General features: G+C 50.0%; 1 protein-coding gene and 1 pseudogene across 5 annotated transcripts in view; both read left to right on the top strand.

Moving 5' to 3' along the window:
- The window catches only part of CRAMP1 (cramped chromatin regulator 1), a 68542-nt gene that overhangs the window by 35154 nt on the left and 12364 nt on the right, over positions 1-21024 (top strand). For all 5 annotated transcript variants that reach the window (XM_089896393.1, XM_089896391.1, XM_089896392.1 and 2 more), the window contains exons 6-13: positions 889-937; positions 12299-12384; positions 12852-12975; positions 13811-13892; positions 14374-15540; positions 17891-18068; positions 19739-19920; positions 20008-20082. In XM_089896393.1, the coding sequence (XP_089752519.1) occupies positions 889-937; positions 12299-12384; positions 12852-12975; positions 13811-13892; positions 14374-15540; positions 17891-18068; positions 19739-19920; positions 20008-20082 (1943 nt within the window). The remainder of the gene's footprint in view (positions 1-888; positions 938-12298; positions 12385-12851; positions 12976-13810; positions 13893-14373; positions 15541-17890; positions 18069-19738; positions 19921-20007; positions 20083-21024) is intronic.
- Positions 948-12292, top strand: LOC111185147 (protein BUD31 homolog pseudogene; annotated as a pseudogene).

The raw sequence follows: 21024 nt of genomic DNA, 5'->3' as shown, positions 1-21024 counted from the left end.
TTCAGCCTGCTGGGCTTCCTTCAGGCTTTCTCACCATGCCTCTGTGCCGGCTGTGAATTCTTTCCATTATCATTTATCTGAAAAGTCTTTATTTCATCTTTGTTCTTAAAAGGTATTTTTGCCGGATGTGGGATTTTGATGACAGTTTTTTCTTCATGGCTGAGAGGTCACTGGCCGTTTATGTCCTTTCTCCTCTGTAGGGGATGCGTTGTTTTTCTCCGCCTGCTTTTAAGGTTTTGTCCTTGTCTTTGGTTTTCAGCCTGGCTGCGTGTTTGTGGCCCGTTGTGTTTTATTCCCCAAATATTCAGCAGGGTTCAAAGAATCTCACAGTGGCCTGCAGATATGTACCACCTCCATCCATCCTCCTTTTACCTGATTACTACACTTCCTATCTCGCGTGTCCTGAGGGCAGCAATGAGTGGGGGGTGGGGCAGAGGAAAGGAGCATCTGCTCTAGTAAACACGCAGGGTGTCGGTCCGTAGTTCAGAGCTGACGGAGGCGGGCCCACAGGTAACCCAGGAGCCACGCAGGACAAGAGTGCGTGGGGCAAGGTGGGCCCGGAGAAAGGGGAGTCTCTGACTGGGGCGAGTGGCAGTCCAGCGTGGCAGGGGGGCTGTGGCGGGGGTTTGGAGGCGTGATGAGCTGTGCAGAGGTGGGAGTGGTCCCCTCCCCGAGGATGTCCAGGTGGGCAAAGACAGTGCTCTCAGCACAGGTGACGTGTGCGGGCCCTGGGGGAGGGCCTGCAGCTAACATGGGGTCTTAACTGTGGAAGACCTTGACTACTCCATTGAGTGGTTTGGAGTCTGCGTTGGAGATTATTATGTGGGGTCTTGCTGGGCTTCGCTCCTGACTACTTGATGTTCACGTGTGTTTGTTTTTCCATCAAAGGCATGGACGACAAGAACGCCACAAAGCTGAATGAGCTCATTCAGGCTGGGTGAGTAGAGCTGTGTGTGAGGCAGGCCGGCTCCTTGTGGGAATTTGCACTTTTCTCTCAAATACAGACCTCGAAATATGTGCAGTTTTCTCCCCTTTTCTCAGTGAGGACCATTAAGTCCTGAAGTCCTCAGAGTTAGCCCTGACACCCTCACAGTTAAGCATCTGCCCGTGAGGAGGTGGCCAGCCCGGGGAACTGACTGACCTGCCCCCAGCTTCTCCCCGTCCTGGGGGCCCCGTCCTTGTTCTTCTGCGGGTCTCCACTCAGCCCTCACCTTCTCACTGTCTCACTGTTTTCCTCAACATTGTGCATTTCATGGTGTGGGGGTCTCCTTTACTTCTAGAAGGCCTGCCCTCCCGGCCTTCCTGGTGCATGTTTCTGGTCCTCCCGCGCTTCCTCTGCCTGCCGTTCCTCCTTGTGCCTCTCGAGGTCAAGTTGAGTCTGACTCTGTTCTGCTCTCACACTCCTGGCCTCCCGATCACACAAAACCACTGGGGACCCCCACGCAGCTCTGACCTGACTGCTGTGACCGTTTCTGCCCCAGAGAGGCCGTACCGGGACCTGCTGCATGGAAAAGCCACGGTGCCCTGTCCTTGAGTTGCCCAGTGGCCCCTTGGCTTGCCCGCTGCCCCCTGCACTCTGATAGCCTTGCTAGTAGGTCCCTGGGCACCAGCCAGGTGTCTGACCCTGAGCTGCTCTCCAGCTTCCGGAACCGCCCTCCTGGGGCTGTCTCGGCACTGCCCCCAGGCTCTCCTGTCCCTGCACCCTCTCCTTTGGCTACTTTAACTCTTCTCAGGGCCTCTGTTACCTTTTCTGGGTGAAGGATCCCAGATCTGACTTGTCCCCCATTTCTCTGCCTCGACGTACAAGTCCCATTAACGGCCTGGATGTTTCCTGTGTTCCCGCTGGAAGCCTCCAGCATCTCTTCCTGGGAAGGATGCCCCCGACCTTGCACTCTGAGGGTCTCTCAGTCAGCGCCTCTCACTCCTCTCTGCAAGTAGTTGGAAGCATGGCAGGCGGGCCTGTCCGTCTCTCGCAGCCCTTTGCCTCTCTCATGGCTGCTGTGGCCTAGTCCTTCAGCACTGTGGCTGTGCTGCACTCCAAGTCACAGCCTGACCATCCCCCGTTACATGGTCTGGATTTCTTACCCGGTGTGGGGTCCTCATTGGCAGCCACCCTGTCCCTCCCACTCACCCCATCAGAGCCTCTGTGCTCCCACGTGGACCTCTCCACTCCTCATCTTAGATGGACCCGCCCGCCATCCCCAGGCCCCTGCTGCTCGATGGCCAGCTGTCCTGTAGGTCGAGCCATCCCTGGGAAGTTTCCCTGGCCTCTGCTACATCAGCAGGGCGTTGTCTTGCACCCTAGTTGTTTTCCTCCCTCGGGCTGGTGTTGGACGACCAGCGAGCCCCCATCCCTCAGGTTGAGTCCCTGCCAGGTTGACTGTGTGCATTTCTGCTTTGGCTCCAGCCCAGTGTCTGACCTTACAGAGGCTCATGTTGGACCCTCCAGGCTCTGTGTCTATGAACTACCATCAGTTTGGAGCCAGGCCTGAGAGTGACTAGGTTGTACGTATCACTGCCATGTGAAAGAGCAGTGATTCTCCCCAGCGGCCGAGGAGTGAAGGTGGCCTGGCCAGCTGGTACCACTGGGCACATGGAGCCTCCCAGAGGTGTGGGAGGTGGTCAGAGGCAAGTAGGAAGAGAAGCCACCAGCCTTAGCCCTGGGGGTTGTCTATTGCACCTCCCTATTCACCTGCTGCAGCTTTAGCATCTGGCCTTCCTTCCTACCCTCACACCTGCCCTGTGCCCATCAGGTGGAAGCTATGTTTGCTCCAGGGTCTGAGATGTTCGAGCAGTGTTGTGCATACACGCCTTTCCCGGAATGTCATCTCAGTGAGATTGTACTGTGTGTGGCCTTCCAAGGTTGGCATCTTCCACTCAGCAGTACACCCTGAGATTTGTCCATGTGGCTGTGTGGGTCTGTGGTCCATGCCTCTGTGGAGTAGTGTCCCTAGTATGGCTGTTCTGTGGTCTGTTGATCCAACCCCCAGTGAGGGACACAGGCTGTTTACAGAGGGTAAATGACTCGGCATTGGCCTCCAGCTTTTTGTCTCATCTTGCCTGAGCAAATCCCCAGGGGAGGAGGTGGTGAGCACATGCAGACTTTATAAGGAGCTGCCAACCTGCTTTCCAGGTGGGGTTCCGGGTGCTCCCCACACTTGGTGTGTTTAGTCTGTTCTTCACCCAGTGGTGAAGGGGTGTCTCATTGTGGTTTTGACTTCGTTTCCCTGAGGACTAGTGATGTTGAACACCATTGTTATGCTCACTGGCCATCTGTGTATCTTCTTTGGTGAGGTGCCTCTTCAAATCTTGTGCCCATTGCGTTTAGAGTGTCCTTTATATATTCCAGACACAAACCTTTTGTCAGGTAGGCGATTTGCCAATCTTTCCTCCCAGTCTGTGGCCCGCCTTCTCACTCTCTTTAGCAGTGTCCTTCACAGGGTAGACGTTTTCAGCTGTGATGAAGTCCAGTTTGTCATCTTTTTCATTTATGGATTGTGCTTTTAGTGTCACATCTAAGAAGTCGTTGCTTAACTTGAGGTCATGAAGTTTTTTCCTATGTTTTCTTCTAAAAGTTTTATGGTCTGACATATAAATCCACAATACACTCTGAATTAACTTTTGTACATGATGTGATGTTTATGCCAAGGTTCAGTTTGTGGCCTGTGGGTGTCCGGTTGTTTTGGCCCCCTCTGCTGGAGGGTCCATCCTTCCTCCATTAGCTGCTTTTTCACATTCATCTCAGGTCTGTTGACTGTGCTATGTGGATCTATTTCCAGACTTGAAATTCTGTTCTGTTGATTTACTGTGTGTTCTTTCGCCAACACATCATCAGTTTTTTTTTTTTTTTTTTAACACATCATCAGTTTTTAAGAACAAAGCAAAAGGCCTGTAAAAGTGAGACAGAGATGGGGGAAATTAGTAAGGTGCCTGTGGAAAAGTACTCCTTGACTTAAGACCAAAAAGCATTGAGTATTTAACTAACTTCCTGTTCCTGCCTCTCATGCAGACCTTTTCCAGTTAACTGTCAATCTCCCTTTGTTATAAAATGGTAGAATTGGATTAAGGAGTAAATGAATTGAGAAAAGCTCTAAAGTTGAATCTTATTACATTGGTCACAGACCCAGCAGCATAGAACTTAGCACATGCTTATTAGATTTATCAAGTAACTTTGCAGAGAAGAAAATGAACCTCATATCAGAAAGGAAAGCCTGACTCCCATGCACATAGAGGGATTACTCTGTTGCCTGTTTTGTGACACTAGTGGAGAATTCAAATAGGACCCTCCGCATTGTTCCATCTGACAGAGGGCAGGACCTGATTCTCCTGCAGGTGCACCTCTGCAGCCTGGGCTGGGACCAGGCTTCACCTGTGCCGGCTCCAGTCTCAGGCTGCTCATAGAACTTCCATTTGTGAGAAAGGGAAGGGGCTCGTAACCTCGCAATGGTTCTCTACATAAAGCAAGGGCTGTTCAATTTCACTAAAAAAAAAAAAAAAAAAAAAAGGAAGTCACAAAACAGCAGTTTAACGGAAAATGTGGTTATCACAAACACAAGTGCCACGTGACACGGCTCCCCCTGCTCTTTAAATCTTTCCTGCTACTGTTGTGTTTTGTTTGGGATGGATGGCAGAAACATCCACTTGTTCCCAGCACCCTTCATTGGAGGCGATTAAGAACTGACTTGATGTTCCTGGTTCCCACTCCTGCACCCCCACTCCAGCCTCATCAGCACATCCCTGGGAGCGCTCTGCTGCCTGTATTTCCCCTGGGTTGAGGTGATTAAGACTCAAGCACTTGGTCTCAGTGGAGGCCTTGGTCCCTGCAGACTCCCATCCTCTCTGAATCTCCCCTCCTAACACAATGGCAGGGGAGCTGGCTTCCTGGAGTTTTCTTGTCCAGATAACTGGAGAAATATAAGTAAAATGAAAAAGCAGGGGAACTACTCCCAGTTAAAAGAACAAGAGGATAGAGAAGGGGCATCCGACAGCGACAGAGGTTCTAATAAGACTGAGGACCAGAGAGGGAATGTGATCTCCCCAAAGTCATGTACTGATTGGTAGAGCTGGACAAGAACCTACGTCTGTAACTGAAGAGACCAGGGATCTTTCTGTTATACTCTTGGGAAACAGACGCTAAGATCTTTGCAAATTATCTTGTGGGAAAAATGCCTAAAGTCAGAAGAAGCTGGAAAGCTCCCCTAGATGACTGGGAGTTGATGGAGCCAACATTGGATGAATTAGATCAAAAGATGAGAGAAGCTGAAACAGAACCTCATGAGGAAAAGAGGAAAGTGGAATCTCTGTGGCCCATCTTCAAGATCCACTACCAGAAAACCCACTATATTTTTGATCTCTTCTAAAAGCGGAAAGCCATAAAAAGAACTATATGAGTATTGTATCAAAGAAGGCTATGCAGGTAAAACCTAATCGCAGAACGGAAAAAGCAGATGTATGAGAAATCATGCTGCCTGAGGTGCATTCAGACATGGAACACCGATTTGGGGACAAACTGCGTTTGCCAGGACCCCAAAATAAGCTGTCAGTGGACCGGATCATCAAGTGCGTGCTCTGTGGCTGCTGGGGCTGCTCTGGCAGAGGCCCTTGGGCCCCCTGACCCCACTCCGCCCTGGACTTTGGACTGTGCAGGTTTCTGCATGTCAAGCCACCCCTTTCCTGGGAACAGCTGTTCCTGTAGAGTGGTGCCCACGTATGAAGGTTTCACGTTCACCAGCTATGATTTGTAGAAATAAGACTTTTAAATCTTTAAAAAAATAAAGTAAAAGAACAAGAGAAATCCTCTGAGAGAACAAATGATGAAACAGACCTCTCTAGTCTATCAAACCCTGAGCTCAAAAAGGAGGTAATAAAAATGCTGAAGGAATTAAGAAAGACTGTTGTTAGAAATGTAGATCACTGTCATAAGGATCTAGAAAGTATAAAGAGGAACCAGTCAAAATCAGACAACTCAATTACCAAGATGAAAACTGAGCTAAAGACAGTAAATAGCAAACTAAATAATGTAGAAGAATGAATAAGTGATCTGGAAGATAGAATAACAGAAATCACCCAATCAAAACAGCAGACAGACAAATGAAAAAAAATGAAAGCAACATATGAGATCTATGGATTAATATAAAGTGTGCCAATCTACGCATAAAAGGAATTCCAGAAGGAGAAGAAAGAGAAAAGGGGATCAAAAATGTATGTGAAGAAATTATAGCTGAAAACTTCCCAAACCTAAAGAAGGAAACATATCAAGGGACAGGAAGCACAGAGGGTCCAAAACAATATGAACCCAAACAGACCTACTCTAAGACATATCATAGTTAAAATGACAAAAGTTAAAGAGGGTGCTTCCCTGGTGGCGCAGTGGTTGAGAGTCCGCCTGCCGATGCAGGGGACACGGGTTTGTGCCCCGGTCCGGGAGGATCCCACATGCCACGGAGTGGCTGGGCCCGTGAGCCATGGCCGCTGAGGCTGCGCGTCTGGAGCCTGTGCTCTGCAACGGGAGAGGCCACAACAGTGAGAGGCCCACGTACCACAAAAAAAAAAAAAGTTAAAGAGAGGATTGTAAAGACAGCAAGAGAAAAACAGTCAGTTACAAAGGAACCCACATAAGGCTATCAGCTGATTTCTCTACAGAAACTTTTAAAGGCCAGAAGGGAGTGGCAAGATAAATTCAAAGCCTTGAAAGGGAAAGACCTGCAACCAGGGATACTCTACCCAGCAGGATTATCATTTAGAACTGAAGGAGAGATAAAGAATTTCTCAGACAAGCAAAAACTAAAGGAATACAGCAATACTAAACTTATCCTAAAAAGAATATTGAAAGGTCTTCTCTAAATAAAAGAGAAACAAGAATCTATAGGAAAGGGAAACATCACAGTAGGAAAGGGAAATACATAAAAGGATTGAAGGTCACTTTAAATAAGCTAGTACATAGATTATTATTTATTTTTTTAAAGCTGCTCGGTTCCCTAACTCCACAGCAAGTTTATCCTATTACATATATATATTTAAATTTTATTTATTTATTTATGTATTTATCTCTGCCTGTGTTGGGTCTTTGTTGCTGCATGCAGGCTTTCTTTAGTTGTGGTGAGCGGGGGCCACTCTTCGTTGTGGTGCACGGGCTTCTCATTGTGGTGGCTTCTCTTGTTGCGGAGCACAGGCTCTGGGTGCACGGGCTTCAGTAGTTGCGGTACACGGGCTCTAGAGCGCAGGCTCAGTAGTTGTGGCGCACAGGCTTAGTTGCTCCGTGGCATGTGAGGTCTTCCTGTTTCAGGCACAGTCCCATTTCCCCTGCATTGTCAGGCGGATTCTTAACTACTGTGCCACCAGGGAAGTCCCACCAGCACATAGATTTAAAAATAATAAAAAAAATCTATGAAAGCGATTATAACTACAATGAACAGCAAAAGGATAAACATGAAGATGTAAAATAAGACCTCACAATCACAAAATATGGGGGAGGAAATTAAGAAAATGTGGATCTTTTAGAATGTGTTTGAGCTTCTATGACTACCAGTTTAAAGCAAGTAGATACAGTTATGGGTTAACATACTTGAAAACCAGGGTAACCACAAATCAAAAACATGCAGTATATTCACAAAAACCAAACAGAAAGGAACTCAAGAATGATACAAAAGAAAACCATCAAGCCACAAAAGGAAAAACGAAAAGAAGAAAACAAAGAAATACAAAGTCAACTGGAAAACACTGTTTAAAATGTCAATAAATACATACTTGTCAGTAATTACTTTAAATGTCAATGGACTAAATGTTCTGATCAAAAGACACAGAGTGGCAGATTGGATAGTAAAACAAGAACCTACAACAGACTGCCCACTTTAGAGAGAAAGACACGTTATAGATTGAAAGTGAGGGAATGGAAAAAGATATTTCATGCAAATGCAAATGACAAGAAAGCAGGGATAGCGATACTCAGACAAAATAGACTTTAAAACAAAGGCCATAGGGAATTCCCTGGCTGTCCATCGGTTAGGACTCGGTGCTTTCACTGCTGTGGCCCAGGTTCAATCCCTGGTTGAGGAACTAAGATGCCACATGGCGCAGCCAAAAAAAAAAGACCATAAAGAGAGAGAAAGAAGGACACTATATAGCAGTAAAAGGATCAGTACGAGAAGGAGATCTCACAGTCATTAACATATGTATGCACCTAATATAGGAGCACCTGTATACATAAAACAAATACTAACAGACACAAAGGGAGAAATTAATGGGAGTACAATAATAGTAGGAGACTTTAACACCCCACTGACATCAACGGACAGATCTTCCAGACAGAAAATCAGTGAGGCAACAGAGATCCTAAATGACACAGTAGAACAGTTAGACTTGATTGATATCCATAGGACATTACATTAAAATAAACCCAGAATATACATTCTTTTTAAGTGTACATGGAACATTCTCTAGGGTAGACCACATAGTAGGACACAAAACAAACCTCAACAAATTTAAGAGAATAGAAATTATTTCAGGCATCTTTTCTGACCACAACAGCATGAAATAGAAATCAACCACAGAAAGAGAAATGAGAAAAAAAAGATTACACAGAGACTAAAGAACATGCTGTGAAATAACAAGTGGGTCAGTGATGAAATCAAAGAGGAAAAACAATTTAAAAAACCCTCAAGACAATGAAAACACAACCATACAAAATCTATAGCAAAAGCAGTCCTGAAAAGTTCATAGTGATACAGGCTTTCCTCAAAAAACAAGAAAAATCCCAAGTAAACCTAACCTACCACCTAAAAGAATTAGAAAAAGAAGAACAAACAAAAGCTAAAGTCAGTAGAAGGAAGGAATAATAAAGATCAGAGAGGAAGTAAATAGAGATTTAAAAATAGAAAAAAAGTCAGTAAAACCAAGAGCTGTTTTTTTTTAAGGACAAACAAGATTGACAAACCTCTGGCAGGCTCACCAAGAAGAAAAGAGAGGGGAGCCAAATAAAATAAGAAATGAAAGAGGAGAAATAACAACTGATACCTCAGAAATATAAAAAATCATTAAAAAATATTATGAACAGTACATTCCAACAAAATGGACAACCTAGAAGAAATGGACAAGTTTCTAGGTATACATAGCCCACCAAAACTGAATCAAGAAGAAACAGATAATTTGAACAGACCAATCACTGGAAATGAAATAGAATCTGTAATAAAAAAGCTCCCTGAAAACAAAAGTGCAGGACCAGATGGCTTCACTGGGGGATTCTACCAAACATACAAAGAACTTAGACCTATTCTTCTCAAATGCTTCTAAAAGATTGAAGAGGGAACACTTCCAAAGTCAACCTATGAAGCCACCATCACCCTGATACCAAAACCAGACAAAGACACTACCAAAAAAGAAAATTACAGGCCAGTATCTTTGACAAATTTAGATGCAAAAACTCTCAGCAAAATATGAGCAAACTGAATCCAGCAACACATAAAGAAGATCATACATCACCATCAAGTTGGATTCATCCCAGGGTCACAGGATGGTTCAACATATGCGAATCAGTCAGTGCGATTCACCACATCAACAAAAGAAAAGACAAAAACCACATGATCATCTCACTAGATGGCAAAAAAAGCATTTGACTGTCACCAAAGTGGGTATAGAGGGAACATATCTCAACATAATAAAAACCATTTATGACACACCCACAGCCAGCATAATACCAAACGGCAAAAAGCTGAATGCCTTTCCGCTAAATTCTGGAACAAGACAAGGATGCCCACTCTCACCACTTCTACTTAACATAGTATTGTAAGTCCTAGCCACAGCAATTGGACAAGAAAAAGAAATAAAAGGTATCCAGATTAGAAGAGGTAAAATTATCATTATATGCAGATGACGTGATTCTCTGTGTAGAAAACCCTAAAGGCTCAGCACAAAAACTATTAGAACTGATAAATGAGTTCAGTAAGGTAGCAGGATACAAGATTAATATACAGAAATCTGTTGCATTTCTTTACCCTAACAATGAAATACCAGAAAGAGAAAGTTTAAAAAAAAAATCCTGTTTAAAATCACACCCCTCCCACCAAAAAAAAAAAAACAACTTAGGAATAAACCTGACCAAGGAGGTGAAAAACTTATATGTTGAAAACTATAAAACACTGATAAAGCAAATAAAAAATGATTCAAGAAAATGGAAAGTTATCCCATGCTCTTGGATTGGAAGAATTAATATAGTTAAAATGGCCATACTGTGCAAACCGATCTATAGATTTATTGTGATCCCTATCAAATTACCCACGACATTTTTCACAGAGCTAGAACAAATAATCCTAAAATTTGCATGGAACCACAAAAGACCCAGAATTGCCAAAGCAATCCTGAGGAAAAAAACAAAGCTGGAGGCATAACTCTTCCAGACTTCAGACAATACTACAGAGCTACAGTAATCAAAACAATGTAGTATTGGCACAAAAGCAGACATATATATAGATCAATGGAATAGAATGGAGAGCCTGTAAGTAAACCCACACACCTATGGTCAATTAATCTTCGACAAAAGAGGCAAGAATATGCAATAGAGAAAAGACAGTCTCTATAGCAAGTGGTGTTGGGAAAGCTGGACAGCCGCATGTAAATCAATGAAGTTAGAACACTCCCTCCCACCATACACAAAAACAAATTCAAAATGGCTTAAAAACTTAAATATGGGCTTCCCTGGTGGCGCAATGGTTGAGAGTCCACCTGCCGATTCAGGGGACATGGGTTCATGCCCCGGTCTGGGAGGATCCCACATGCCGTGGAGTGGCTGGGCCCGTGAGCTATGGCCGCTGAGCCTGTGCGTCCGGAGCCTGTGCTCCGCAACGGGTGAGGCCACAACAGTGAGAGGCCCGCGTACCGCAAAAACAAAACAAAACAAAACAAAAAATCTTAAATATAAGACACGACACCATAAAACTCCTAGAAGAGAACATAGACAAAATATTCTCTGACATATGTGGAATCTAAAAAATAGTACGAATGAACTTATTTACAATACAGAAACAGACTCACAGACATAGAAAACAAACTTATGGTTACCAGAGGCAGGGGGGTGAGGTGGAGGGATAAATTAAGAGTTTGGGATTAACAGATCCACATTACCATATATAAAGTAGAGAAGGGTTTACTGTATAGCAGAGGGAACTATATTCAGTATCTTATAATATTGAAATATACTGTAAGAATCAATAAAGGATGTATATGTGTATAACAGAATCACTTTGCTGTACATCTGAAACTAACAATATTGTAATTCGATTTTTAAAAAGCAGGGTCATAAAAACAATATAGACGAACCTTGAACCTTTCGTAAAACATAAACTTAGGTTTGTTCACCAACCATTTGGTGGCTGGCCAACACCTTTTCTTGGTGGCTTGCTCCTTGGAGTTCTGTGGTGTTTTTATTTGGAAGCTCTAGCCAAGATGCATCATTTGTGATTTCCTGTTTTCAAGTGGAACAAGAATGTAGGCTCTCAAAGCAGTGGGACTGCAGGGTCCTTCCCTGTCATTTTTCATAGTTGTCTTGCTCACACTTAATTTGTCTGCCATCTTTTAAAAACAATCTACCTTTATTGAGTATTCCCAAAGCACTCCAAGTGTGTTTCTTAGAGGGAGCTATTTTTTATGGTTTTCATATTCCTTTCATTAGTTAGTAGTAGTATTTCTTTAATTTATGTAATCCTAACATTATATAAGTTACTGTCACAGCAGTATTCAGGTAGAGTGTCACCCATATCTGTGGCCCTGCCTGCAGATCAGTGTGGGGAGCACAAGCATGTTGCACTCATACCTGCTGGCCTCCAATGTCCCGTCCTCTCTGGGCCCCCCTAGTGTGGTTTGCAGAGGGACTGACTAGGGAATGTCACTGACCTGCAGAGTTGGTCACCTAGGGGCGGGTTGAGAGGTCATGTAGAGGTGGGTGAGCCCTTCTGCTCTGGGGACCTGGAGGAGGGGAAGGGGCATTCCTTCTGACGTCCAATTGGGGCTCCAGTGAGAGGGCTCTCGGGGTCACCAGGCAGGAGGGCAGGGTACATCCTGAACAGCAGGTGCCCTCTTTGCAGCATGACGCGTGCTCGGGAAGGTCCAGAGTCAGCTCTGTCATTTGTCATGCGCATCTGCCTATGATTCCAGGAGCTTCTTGGGGACGTGTGGGGCCCCCTCGTGGGGCCGAGCATGAGCCCTGGAGGCCAGGGTGTTTGCTTAGCCGGGGCCCATAGTTACTGCGCGGGGTGGGAGTGACTGTTCATTTAGAGACCTCAGCGCTTCTTTAACACTCCTCTCCCAGGGCCACCACAGTCCGGTACAAAGGGAGGAACCTGCGGATCAAAGCACCCATGTGCCGTGCCCTGAAGAAGCTCTGTGACCCGGACGGTACGTCAGACACGGGCTGGGCTGGGCCGCGCCGCGCACCTGGGGCTCACTCCAGTCGGGGGGGCTTGCTGTCTGGCTCCAGCCGGGCTGAGCTGGAACACGGCGGCTGAGCCTGCATGATCCAGTCCTGCCAGCAGGCAGCTCCTGGACCCGAAACCCTGTGTCATAGCGGTGTGTCCTCTCGTGAGTCAAGTCCAGCTCAGAAGCCCCAGCCGTCCTCAATGGAGCATCAGAGGTGTCAGGGCGAGTCTCCCATGGCCGGTCCACGGCTCTGGTGTAGCAGATGTGCAGCTGGCCACGCTGGCATCTTTAGACCAGGTCCTTGCTGGGGCTCCTGCCAGTCCCACTTTCACTGAGGGCTGTTTTCCCCTTGCTCCTCTCTGGGTCCCTTAGCTGTCTGGCTGAGGACTTCACCTTCTCATCAGGGTCCGTCTGTGCCAGGCTCTCATGGCCCTTTCCTGTTGCAGGCTTGAGTGACGAAGAGGACCAGAAGCCAGTGCGCCTGCCCCTGAAAGTCCCCGTAGAGCTGCAGCCACGGAACAACCATGCCTGGGCCCGCGTGCAGAGCCTCGCACAGAACCCGCGGCTCAGGTAACACGCTATGCGTTTTGGGGGAGCGAGCTGCGAGGGACGGGGCTGGAGGGGAGGTGTTGGGTCCCTGGGTGAGCAGCAGACTCCACTCCAGTACTCTGACACCACCTGGGGGTAGTGTGGGGGATGCCTTTAGATTCAGGTAAAATTCACATAATACAGAATTAACTGTGAGCCCTTTTAAGGGGCCCGGTTCAGGGGTATTGGGTACCTTCACAGTGTTGTACAACTATGACCTCTCTCTAGTTCCAGAAATTTTCAGCCCCCCGAGAGGAAACCCCATGCCCACTAAACACTCACTGTGCATCCTCCTCCCACTCCCCAGGGCACCACTGGTCTACTTTCTGGCCCTGTAGATTTGCCCATTCTGACATTTCATGTAAATAGGATCATATACTGGTGCTTTCTGTCTGGCTTTTCTCAGTGAGCATCATGGTTTCAGGGTTCATCCGTGTCGTAGCCTGCATCAGGACTTCATTCCTTCCGTGTGTATTTTTATTTTCTTGGGTTTAATTGAGTCTAGAGCCGCCCTCTTGACCACACAGGGAGCTGGTAGAAGAGAAGGGTGTGTTGTACCAAGGCCCCTGTCCTGGTTGAGACCTCATACTGTAAAGGGCACTCAGGATCTGTTACTTTTACTTGCAGTTTCTCGTGAGTCTCCTGTTATCTCAAATTAAAGAGTTAGTTTTTAGAAAAGGAGCCAGCAGCTGTACAGGGACATTATGGCTCTGGCCTTGAGACCCCCTGGCATCATCTTCCTGCCACAGCCTCTGGGGCTCCTAGAAGGTACCCCCACGTCCCAGCCTCCCATTCCCCATCTGTCTTTTCTCTGTAGGATGATCGTGGAGCTCCATCGAAAGGTCTCCAGCCTCATCGAGTTCCTGAAGCAGAAGTGGGCACTTCATGAAGTGCGAGTTGTATCCTTTTCCTACTTAAAGCCACCCCCAGGCTCCGCAGCACCTGCTGCCTGAGAGTGAAGTCTCCTTCTCAGTCCTGGAATTGCAGCGGGGTCCCCAGGCAGGTGTGCCTGGGATGGTGTAGAACCAGAACTAAAACCCACAGCCCCTCATCCTCTGGGTTTTGGGTCTGAACCCCCTTTTTGACCTCCTTGCAGTGTTAGAACTCTGTCACAGCAGCCGTCCTTGCTGTAAGTGGCTGCCATCTGGCCCACAGGGTGTGGCCGAAGCATCCCTGCCAGCAGGTTGAACAAAGTGACCGAGGACAGCCCCACACCTACATCTTCGTGTCCTTGGCTGGCTTGTAGCCCTGCCCAGTTCCCAGCTAGGAGGGTGAGTGTTGGGTGTGGAGCCCGGAAAGAAGGAAGTACCTGTCGTGTCTCCCCGCTGGACCTCAGGGTGTGAGCTGCTGCTGCAGGTGGTTCCTTGACGGTGCGCTCAGCGGAAGACATTTGAGGAGCAGCAGCTGCAGGACTCGTTCATGGAGCCATCGCAGGAGAAGGTGGCACTTCACCTGTTCCCGGGGGAGAACTGCACCCTGACCCCGCTGCCGGGCGTGGCCCGAGTGGTACACTCAAAGGCCTTCTGCACGGTGCACTGGCAGGAGGGTGGCCGGTGCAAGCAGAGCACTAAGGACACCCACTCGCTGCCCCCAGCCCAGATCCTGGGCATCCAGAGCGGGCAGGGCACAGCCAGGGGCCAGCTGAAGTGCCCACGGGGTGGCGCCGAGGCCAAGGGCGGGGGGCGGCCCCCTCCCTCCACCGACGCTTTGCAGAGCTCTGGGGAGAGTTCCCCTGAAAGTGCACCTGGGGAGGGGGCCGCTGCAAGTTTCAGCAGCCCGGATGCCTCTGACAGGCTTCCCCCTGGGCTCCAGGATGCTGGTGGACAGCTTGAGAAGACCCCTGTGGCCGCTGCTGCAGAGGGTGGGGACGGCCCTGCCCGAGAGCCCGGGCCCCTGGCGTGTGCCTGTGGCCAGCTCCCAGACCTGGAAGATGAGCTCTCCCTCCTCGACCCCTTCCCCCGCTACATGAAGTCCTGTCAGGACCTCATCATCCCTGAGCAGTGCCACTGTGCAGACTCACGGCCTTCAGGGTGCCCCTCCCCAGAGACCCTCGTCCCCAGCAGCACAGAGGTGGCCGACCTCGCCCGGGCCAGGGCACCATCCCCTGCCCGCGTCCCTCCCGGCCCAGAGCCTCAGTCCAGCCCCGGGCTCCAGCCGGACGTTTGCACTAAAGACTTGGCGGACGCGTCTGCGGAGGAACCCCAGGAGAAGGCGAGCCCCTTGGACCCCCTGCCACCTCAGGGTCAGCCTGCCGTCAAGCCTCCGAAGGACGTCCCTGCCAGCCGGTTCGCCCAGCAGCTCCGCGAGGAGGGCTGGAACCTGCAGACCTCTGAAAGCCTCACGCTGGCTGAAGTCTACCTCATGATGGGCAAGCCCAACAAGCTGCAGCTAGAGTACGACTGGCTGGCAGTGCTGGGCCCTGAGGGCCAGGCCCTGGGAGGGCAGGCCCAGGGCTCCCGGGCCGGCTCCCCGCCTACCACCTTCCACAAGCAGCGCCTCCTCAGCTGCCTCCTGAAGCTCATCTCCACCGAGGTCAACCCCAGGCTGGTAAGTGTGGGTCAGAGCACAGCCCTTTTGGCCCCCCAAGGGCTCGCGGCTGGGTGGCTGGGGTCCAGAGAGGAAAGACCGGCCTTGTGGCAGGTGGCCTGGGGCCCCACAGGCTCATTGAAGGAGGTGGTCTGAGGGTCGCCTTTCGTTCCCTGGAGTGGGCTGCACAGAGCACGTGGTTGGGGCTCCAGTTCCCTGCAGTTCAGGCCCTCATCCCGTGGGGCTCACACGGGCTGCACCTTGCCCGGCTCCAGAGATGCCACTGAGCCCAAGTGTGTGGGCCGAGGGGACAGAGCCTGGGACAGAGGCGCAGAGGTGAGGTGGCAGCCATGGCCAGGAGCCGAGCTGGGCTGGGAGCGTTACAGGTTTCTGCAGCAGGAACGGCGAGGTCGAGTGTGTGCTTTGGAAAGGCCATCCTTGGAGGCCAGTGGGGGTGCAGCCTGGGTGCAGGGAGTGGAGCTGGGAGGGGTTGCGCTGGGTGGGCTGCGCCCAGGAGACCCTGTCAGGAGGTGGCTGGTTGGAGTGGTCTCAGGTTCCTTGAGAGGCTCCTGTGGGGGGCAGTGGCTGCCATGGCCCAGGGAAAGGGCACCCGGCCAGTGGGCCTGGCCACGGCTTGTAACTGCCCCCCCAACCCCGCTCCTGGGAGGCCGGCCAGCAAAGCCCACACGTGGGCTGGAAGGTGCTGCAACCGGAAAGTCTAGTCCGCTCTCTGGGCACAAGAGCAGCGTCCTGAGGCAGGTCGATCCCGAAAGGTGCGTGTGCACTAGAAGGTGAGGCTCACAAGTTCCAGGAGGAGGCGCCGAAGCTCAGCGTGGTGGCCTCACAGGAGTGGGGCTCGGGTCACAGTCAGAACCAAACTTGAGGTGCGCCCATGTCACCGCTGTGACGGGTACCCGCCTCCTGCTCCCCGGGGCAGACAGCACGTGGTCTGTGTTCTGCCCCATTTCCCGGAGCCTCTGCCCTAGGCTCCTGCCCACCATCTTCCGGCGGCACTCAGCAGAGCTCATGGTGGGGAAAGAGCGCCACGTGGGACCAGTTCTCGTGGGGGTGGGTGGGGCCCGAGGGCCAGCAGTGGACTTTGGATTCAGGTGTGGATGTGACCTGCGGGCAGGCATGGGCAGTATTGCAGTGACTGGACAGAGATGATGAATTGAAAACACTTTTTCAAGTTTGGCTTTTGGAGGGGTCAGGAGCAGAGACGGGGGAGACTGGAGCGTGTCCAGACCCCTAGGGAAGGAGGCCAGGCCAGGCCGGCTCCTAAGGAGGCGGGAGTTTTGGTACACGGCCGAGGTGCTGGCCTTGGCCTCAGCCTCAACTGGGAGAGGAGAGTAGAGCAAGTTGGAAGTGCAGAGTATGCAGAGCAAGGCGCTCAGATCTGTGGTTCCTGAAGCGGAGTCCCCGGCCAGCAGCCTCGGCATCACCTGGGAACTCGTTAGGGATGCAGGTTCTTGCAGCCCAGGATTGACGAGACGCCCCCACCCCCATGCCCTGTTTGGTGATTCTGATGCAGCTCAGGTGTGAGAATCCCTTGCTCAAGGCCCCAGGAGAAATAGAGGACCTTGAATTAGAGATGGCCTGCCTGGCCAGGCGGCCCCTCCCTGCGATATCTCTGTAGGTGGGACGCTGACAAACAAGTGCAGCGATGGCCGCCCCGCCCCAGGGGGCTGACGGGCACTCAGGTGGGAGGTGGGGGTGTCGAGATCCAGTGAATGGAGTAGGAAGGGACACAGCAGGGGTCCCAGGGAAAGGAGAAGGTGGGTCAGGCCAGGGCGAAGGGCATGGGAGACACAGAAAGAGGTGCAGGGTAGGTGGGGCTGGGTGAGAGCATGGGGAGTGGGTGCTGGGAAGAACTGAGGGGGCGGGGCAGGACGGTGGAGTCATGGGAGAGAACAGGTGAGTAGAAGGGGTGCCTCTATGGCCAAGGACCCCAACACTCAGTGACAGCCAGGAGAGTGGAGGCAGCGGCCTCAGGTAGGGGCCCACAAAACCCCTGAGGCGGAGGTTTTGACTAAGCAGAGGACTCCTTGGCTGTGATTGTGTTTGATTTTAGAAATTAATCTGTATTTCCTTCCTCTGACTCACAATCAGAAGAAGCTTTAAGAAGGAGAGTCCCTGTCACTTGCCACTCAGCCTCCCCTCCCATCACGGTGCAGGGGTACGCCCTGTCCATGCCACCGCAGCAGTGAACGCAGAAGGGCTCCTGGAGGACAGCGGTTGTTCCCCTGAGGGCCTGGGGGCACCAACCTGTGCGTCATGGAGTGTGACCCTGGGTCCTTTGCTGTCCTGTCACACTCCACAAGCATTGTTCCGTGCTGAGTTTGGCCAATGTTTTGGCCCGTTTCTGTCCCAGGCTCCAGAAGCGAACACTGGCTCCACGGCCTCAGTGAGGCCCGCCCAGGAGGAGCAGTCGACGACGCCCCCGGGGAAGGTGGTGACTGTCAGCACCCGCAGCCCACGCTGCCCTCGAAACCAGGCTGCCCTCCGTCACGGCAAGACCTTCTCCCCCAGCTCCACACCTTGCTCCTCAGGTGAGGCCCAGACAGCCACAGGCAGCCTCCTGGGTCCTTGCTGGGCGTTGCGGGCTGCACAGAGCCGAGAGCTCTGGGCTGCCTGAGGCCTCGCCCCACTCAGTCAGCTGCAGTCCAGCGGATGGTGTGGGGTACAGAAATCACTGCCTCCTCGAGGGGAGGGTGAGCACAGGGCCCGTCACAGAGGCTCTGGGGTCCTGGGTGCGGGAGCCGACAGGAAACATAGGGGACCCTTGCCAGTCTGGTCACTTTGGGGGATCTGGCTTTGTGAGGTCAGCAGCAGCCTGCATATCATGCCGAGTTGGTGGCTTAAAGTATGAGAAAGGTTGGTTCTTTCTGAGTCTTACAGGGACTGTTTTTCTTTACATCTAAAGTATTAGAATAAAGAAACCTTCAGTTAAAGGATACCCCAGCAGTTGAACACAAGTCTTAGAAAGAAAGATGGGCTTACCTGCTGGTCCATGGTTGTATCTAGGAAGTAATTTAAATTCAGCGTCCTTTTTTGGATTACGTGGCACATAACCCTGGGATAAACATGACTCGTTTCTCTGAGTCATCAGTTTACTTGCTTAGTATTTTTTTTTTAATAAAACAGGTTGTCATGGCTAGAATAGTTAATTCTGCATGAATTTTAAAGAATAAGGCTGCTGTGGTGTCAGGCTCCCCACCTCCTGCAGTTCTTGTTTTCCATTTCCCTCCTGACCTTTATCCTGTTTCCTTGCCGTGGCTCACGAGGGGGCAGCAGCAGAATCGGTTGTCTTTAAGGCAAAGGTGCGTTCCTCAGGCGTCAGCCAGTGGTGGGCTAGCTGGGAGCCTGTATAGTCTTTGCCGCCTCCCTCTGGCTTTAAAGTTTTGTAATTCTGTGAACTCTTAAATATCCACACTCTTCCTCAATCGAGGATGCTTTTAGCCCAGTGTGCCTGCAGTGCTAGAATCCAGACAGGTGCTTAAAAGACCTGGTCTCTGGACTCTGTGCGTGTTGATTTAACCTCACAGATTTGCAAATAAAGAATAAAGAAAGGAGACTCGTCCCTACCATGAAGTGAGGGTGCTTTGCAGCAGCGCCTATGATGATGGAAACAGCAAGGAGAGTCCCCAGATAGTAGTTCCTAAATAAATATTTTCTGTCTTTTTATTTCTAGGTCTGTTTTCTGTATAATTAGAGATTTAGACCAAGGATCAGCAGACCGTGGTCCACAGCCTGCTTGTTGTAAATGAAGTTTTATTGGCACATGGCCACATCCACTGGCTCACGTGGCTGCCTTTGTGCTGCAGCCGTAGAGCTGAGTTCAACAGAGACTGTGAGGCCCTCGAGGCTGACTTTTGTTGTCTGTCCATGTCCAGAGAACATTTGCTGACCTCTGGTCTGCACTAGATGATCTGGAAGGTTCTTCTAGCTCTGAAAAGTCTTTGAAGGTGAATCTGCCCTTCCCACTGAGATCAGAGATCAAGGAAAGCTCTGATCTGCTTACATGGTGGGAACTAGAATTGCAGGGAGAAAGGGAGAAAAGCAGATTTTTACAGCACTGAGATATAGGAAATTCCCTTTAAGGACACCAGAGAGGCTGTCAAGGATTCCTTTCTGATTTTCTTCCCAGTGGAACCCCTCCCATGCTGGAGGCGTTGCTGGGTGAGCGCCGTTGTATCTGTTCTCCCTTCTCCTTCCCTAGGTTTGAGAAACCCCCCGAGGCCCCTCTTGGTGGCCGGTCCCTCCAGTGCCGGAAGTGGTGACTCAGATGGTGGCCTTTTTGCTGTCCCGACAACTTTGCCACCCAACAGCCGACACGGGAAGCTCTTCTCTCCCAACAAGGAAACAGAATTGACGTTCCGTCAGCATCTGAACTCCATCAGCGTAAGTGGGGCCCACGCCTCCCTGCTGCTGGCCTGCCCCATGTGTGTGGAGAAAACACTCTCAGGGTCAGTACTGTCTTCCTCACAGATGCAGTCGGATTTCTTCCTGCCAAAGCCCAGGAAGCTGCGGAACCGGCACCTGCGGAAGCCGTTGGTGGTCCAGGTCAGGAGCCCATCCACGTCTGCGTGTGCCTGGCCTCAAGGGCTGGCCTCTCCCTCCCACCAGCTGAGCTGCCCAGGACACGCTAGTGTCCTCCTGTGTCTCAGGTTTTCATGTGAAGTGGGGAGAATCCCTGCCCCTTCTTTTCTTCTTTTTAGCAGGATAAAGTAGTAACAGTGACCCTAACTGTACCTGAAAATAAAGGTAATCTTGGTACAGCATGAAAACCGCTTGCAAAAAAGACAGAAAGTTCTTGGGATTTGGGTTCCAAGGATGTTCCAGATTGGAATATATGTGAGGACGCTCAGAACATCTGTTTATAAGTATGTAGTAAATGGAAGCAGTTGGCAAGGTATATGGATTGACCAGAGGCCAGACCTCTCCCAAGCTGGTAATGAACTCTGGGAGGACCTGGGGATGCCACCTGCAGACCCAGAGGGGTGATCCAGGGATGAGAGGCACAGGAGAAAGAGGGCATTTTTATATGGAGGTGAAAAGATAACAGAGGTGAACCTGAAATAACTATGGGCCTGGAAATTTATGAATGTTTTTGAATTAATGCATAGGTCTCCTTTTGTTAGACTCAGAAATCTCCTCCTCTCTTGGAAGTAATTTATTTAGAAATGAGAGATTGCATGACAGATCTCAGGAAGGAAAATTTATTCAAAGTCCCACAGGTTTTTTTGTGTAGGCTAATTCAATGTTAGGGCATTTAATTTTGGTATATTTGGTTAAATACATTAACCATCTGCCCTGGGCATGGGAGCACACTCCCTGGCTTAGGATACCTCACGGCCCAGGGTCGCAGCCATGGTGCCCTCAGCTGCCTGTTGTTGTTTTGTTTGTAAACAGCTTTATTGATATATAATTCACATACCATGAAGCCTACCTGCTTAAAGCGTACAGTTCAGGGTTTTTAGTATATTCACAGGGGTGTGCAGCCCC

The sequence above is a fragment of the Delphinapterus leucas genome, chromosome 15, assembly GCF_059928025.1.
Source record: "Delphinapterus leucas isolate spDelLeu-1000000601 "Yukka" chromosome 15, BTC_Dleu_Yukka2, whole genome shotgun sequence".
NCBI classification, from domain to species: Eukaryota; Metazoa; Chordata; class Mammalia; order Artiodactyla; family Monodontidae; genus Delphinapterus; species Delphinapterus leucas.
The sequence above is the reverse complement of the archived record's forward strand: the minus strand, read 5'-3'. Positions and strand labels throughout refer to the sequence as shown.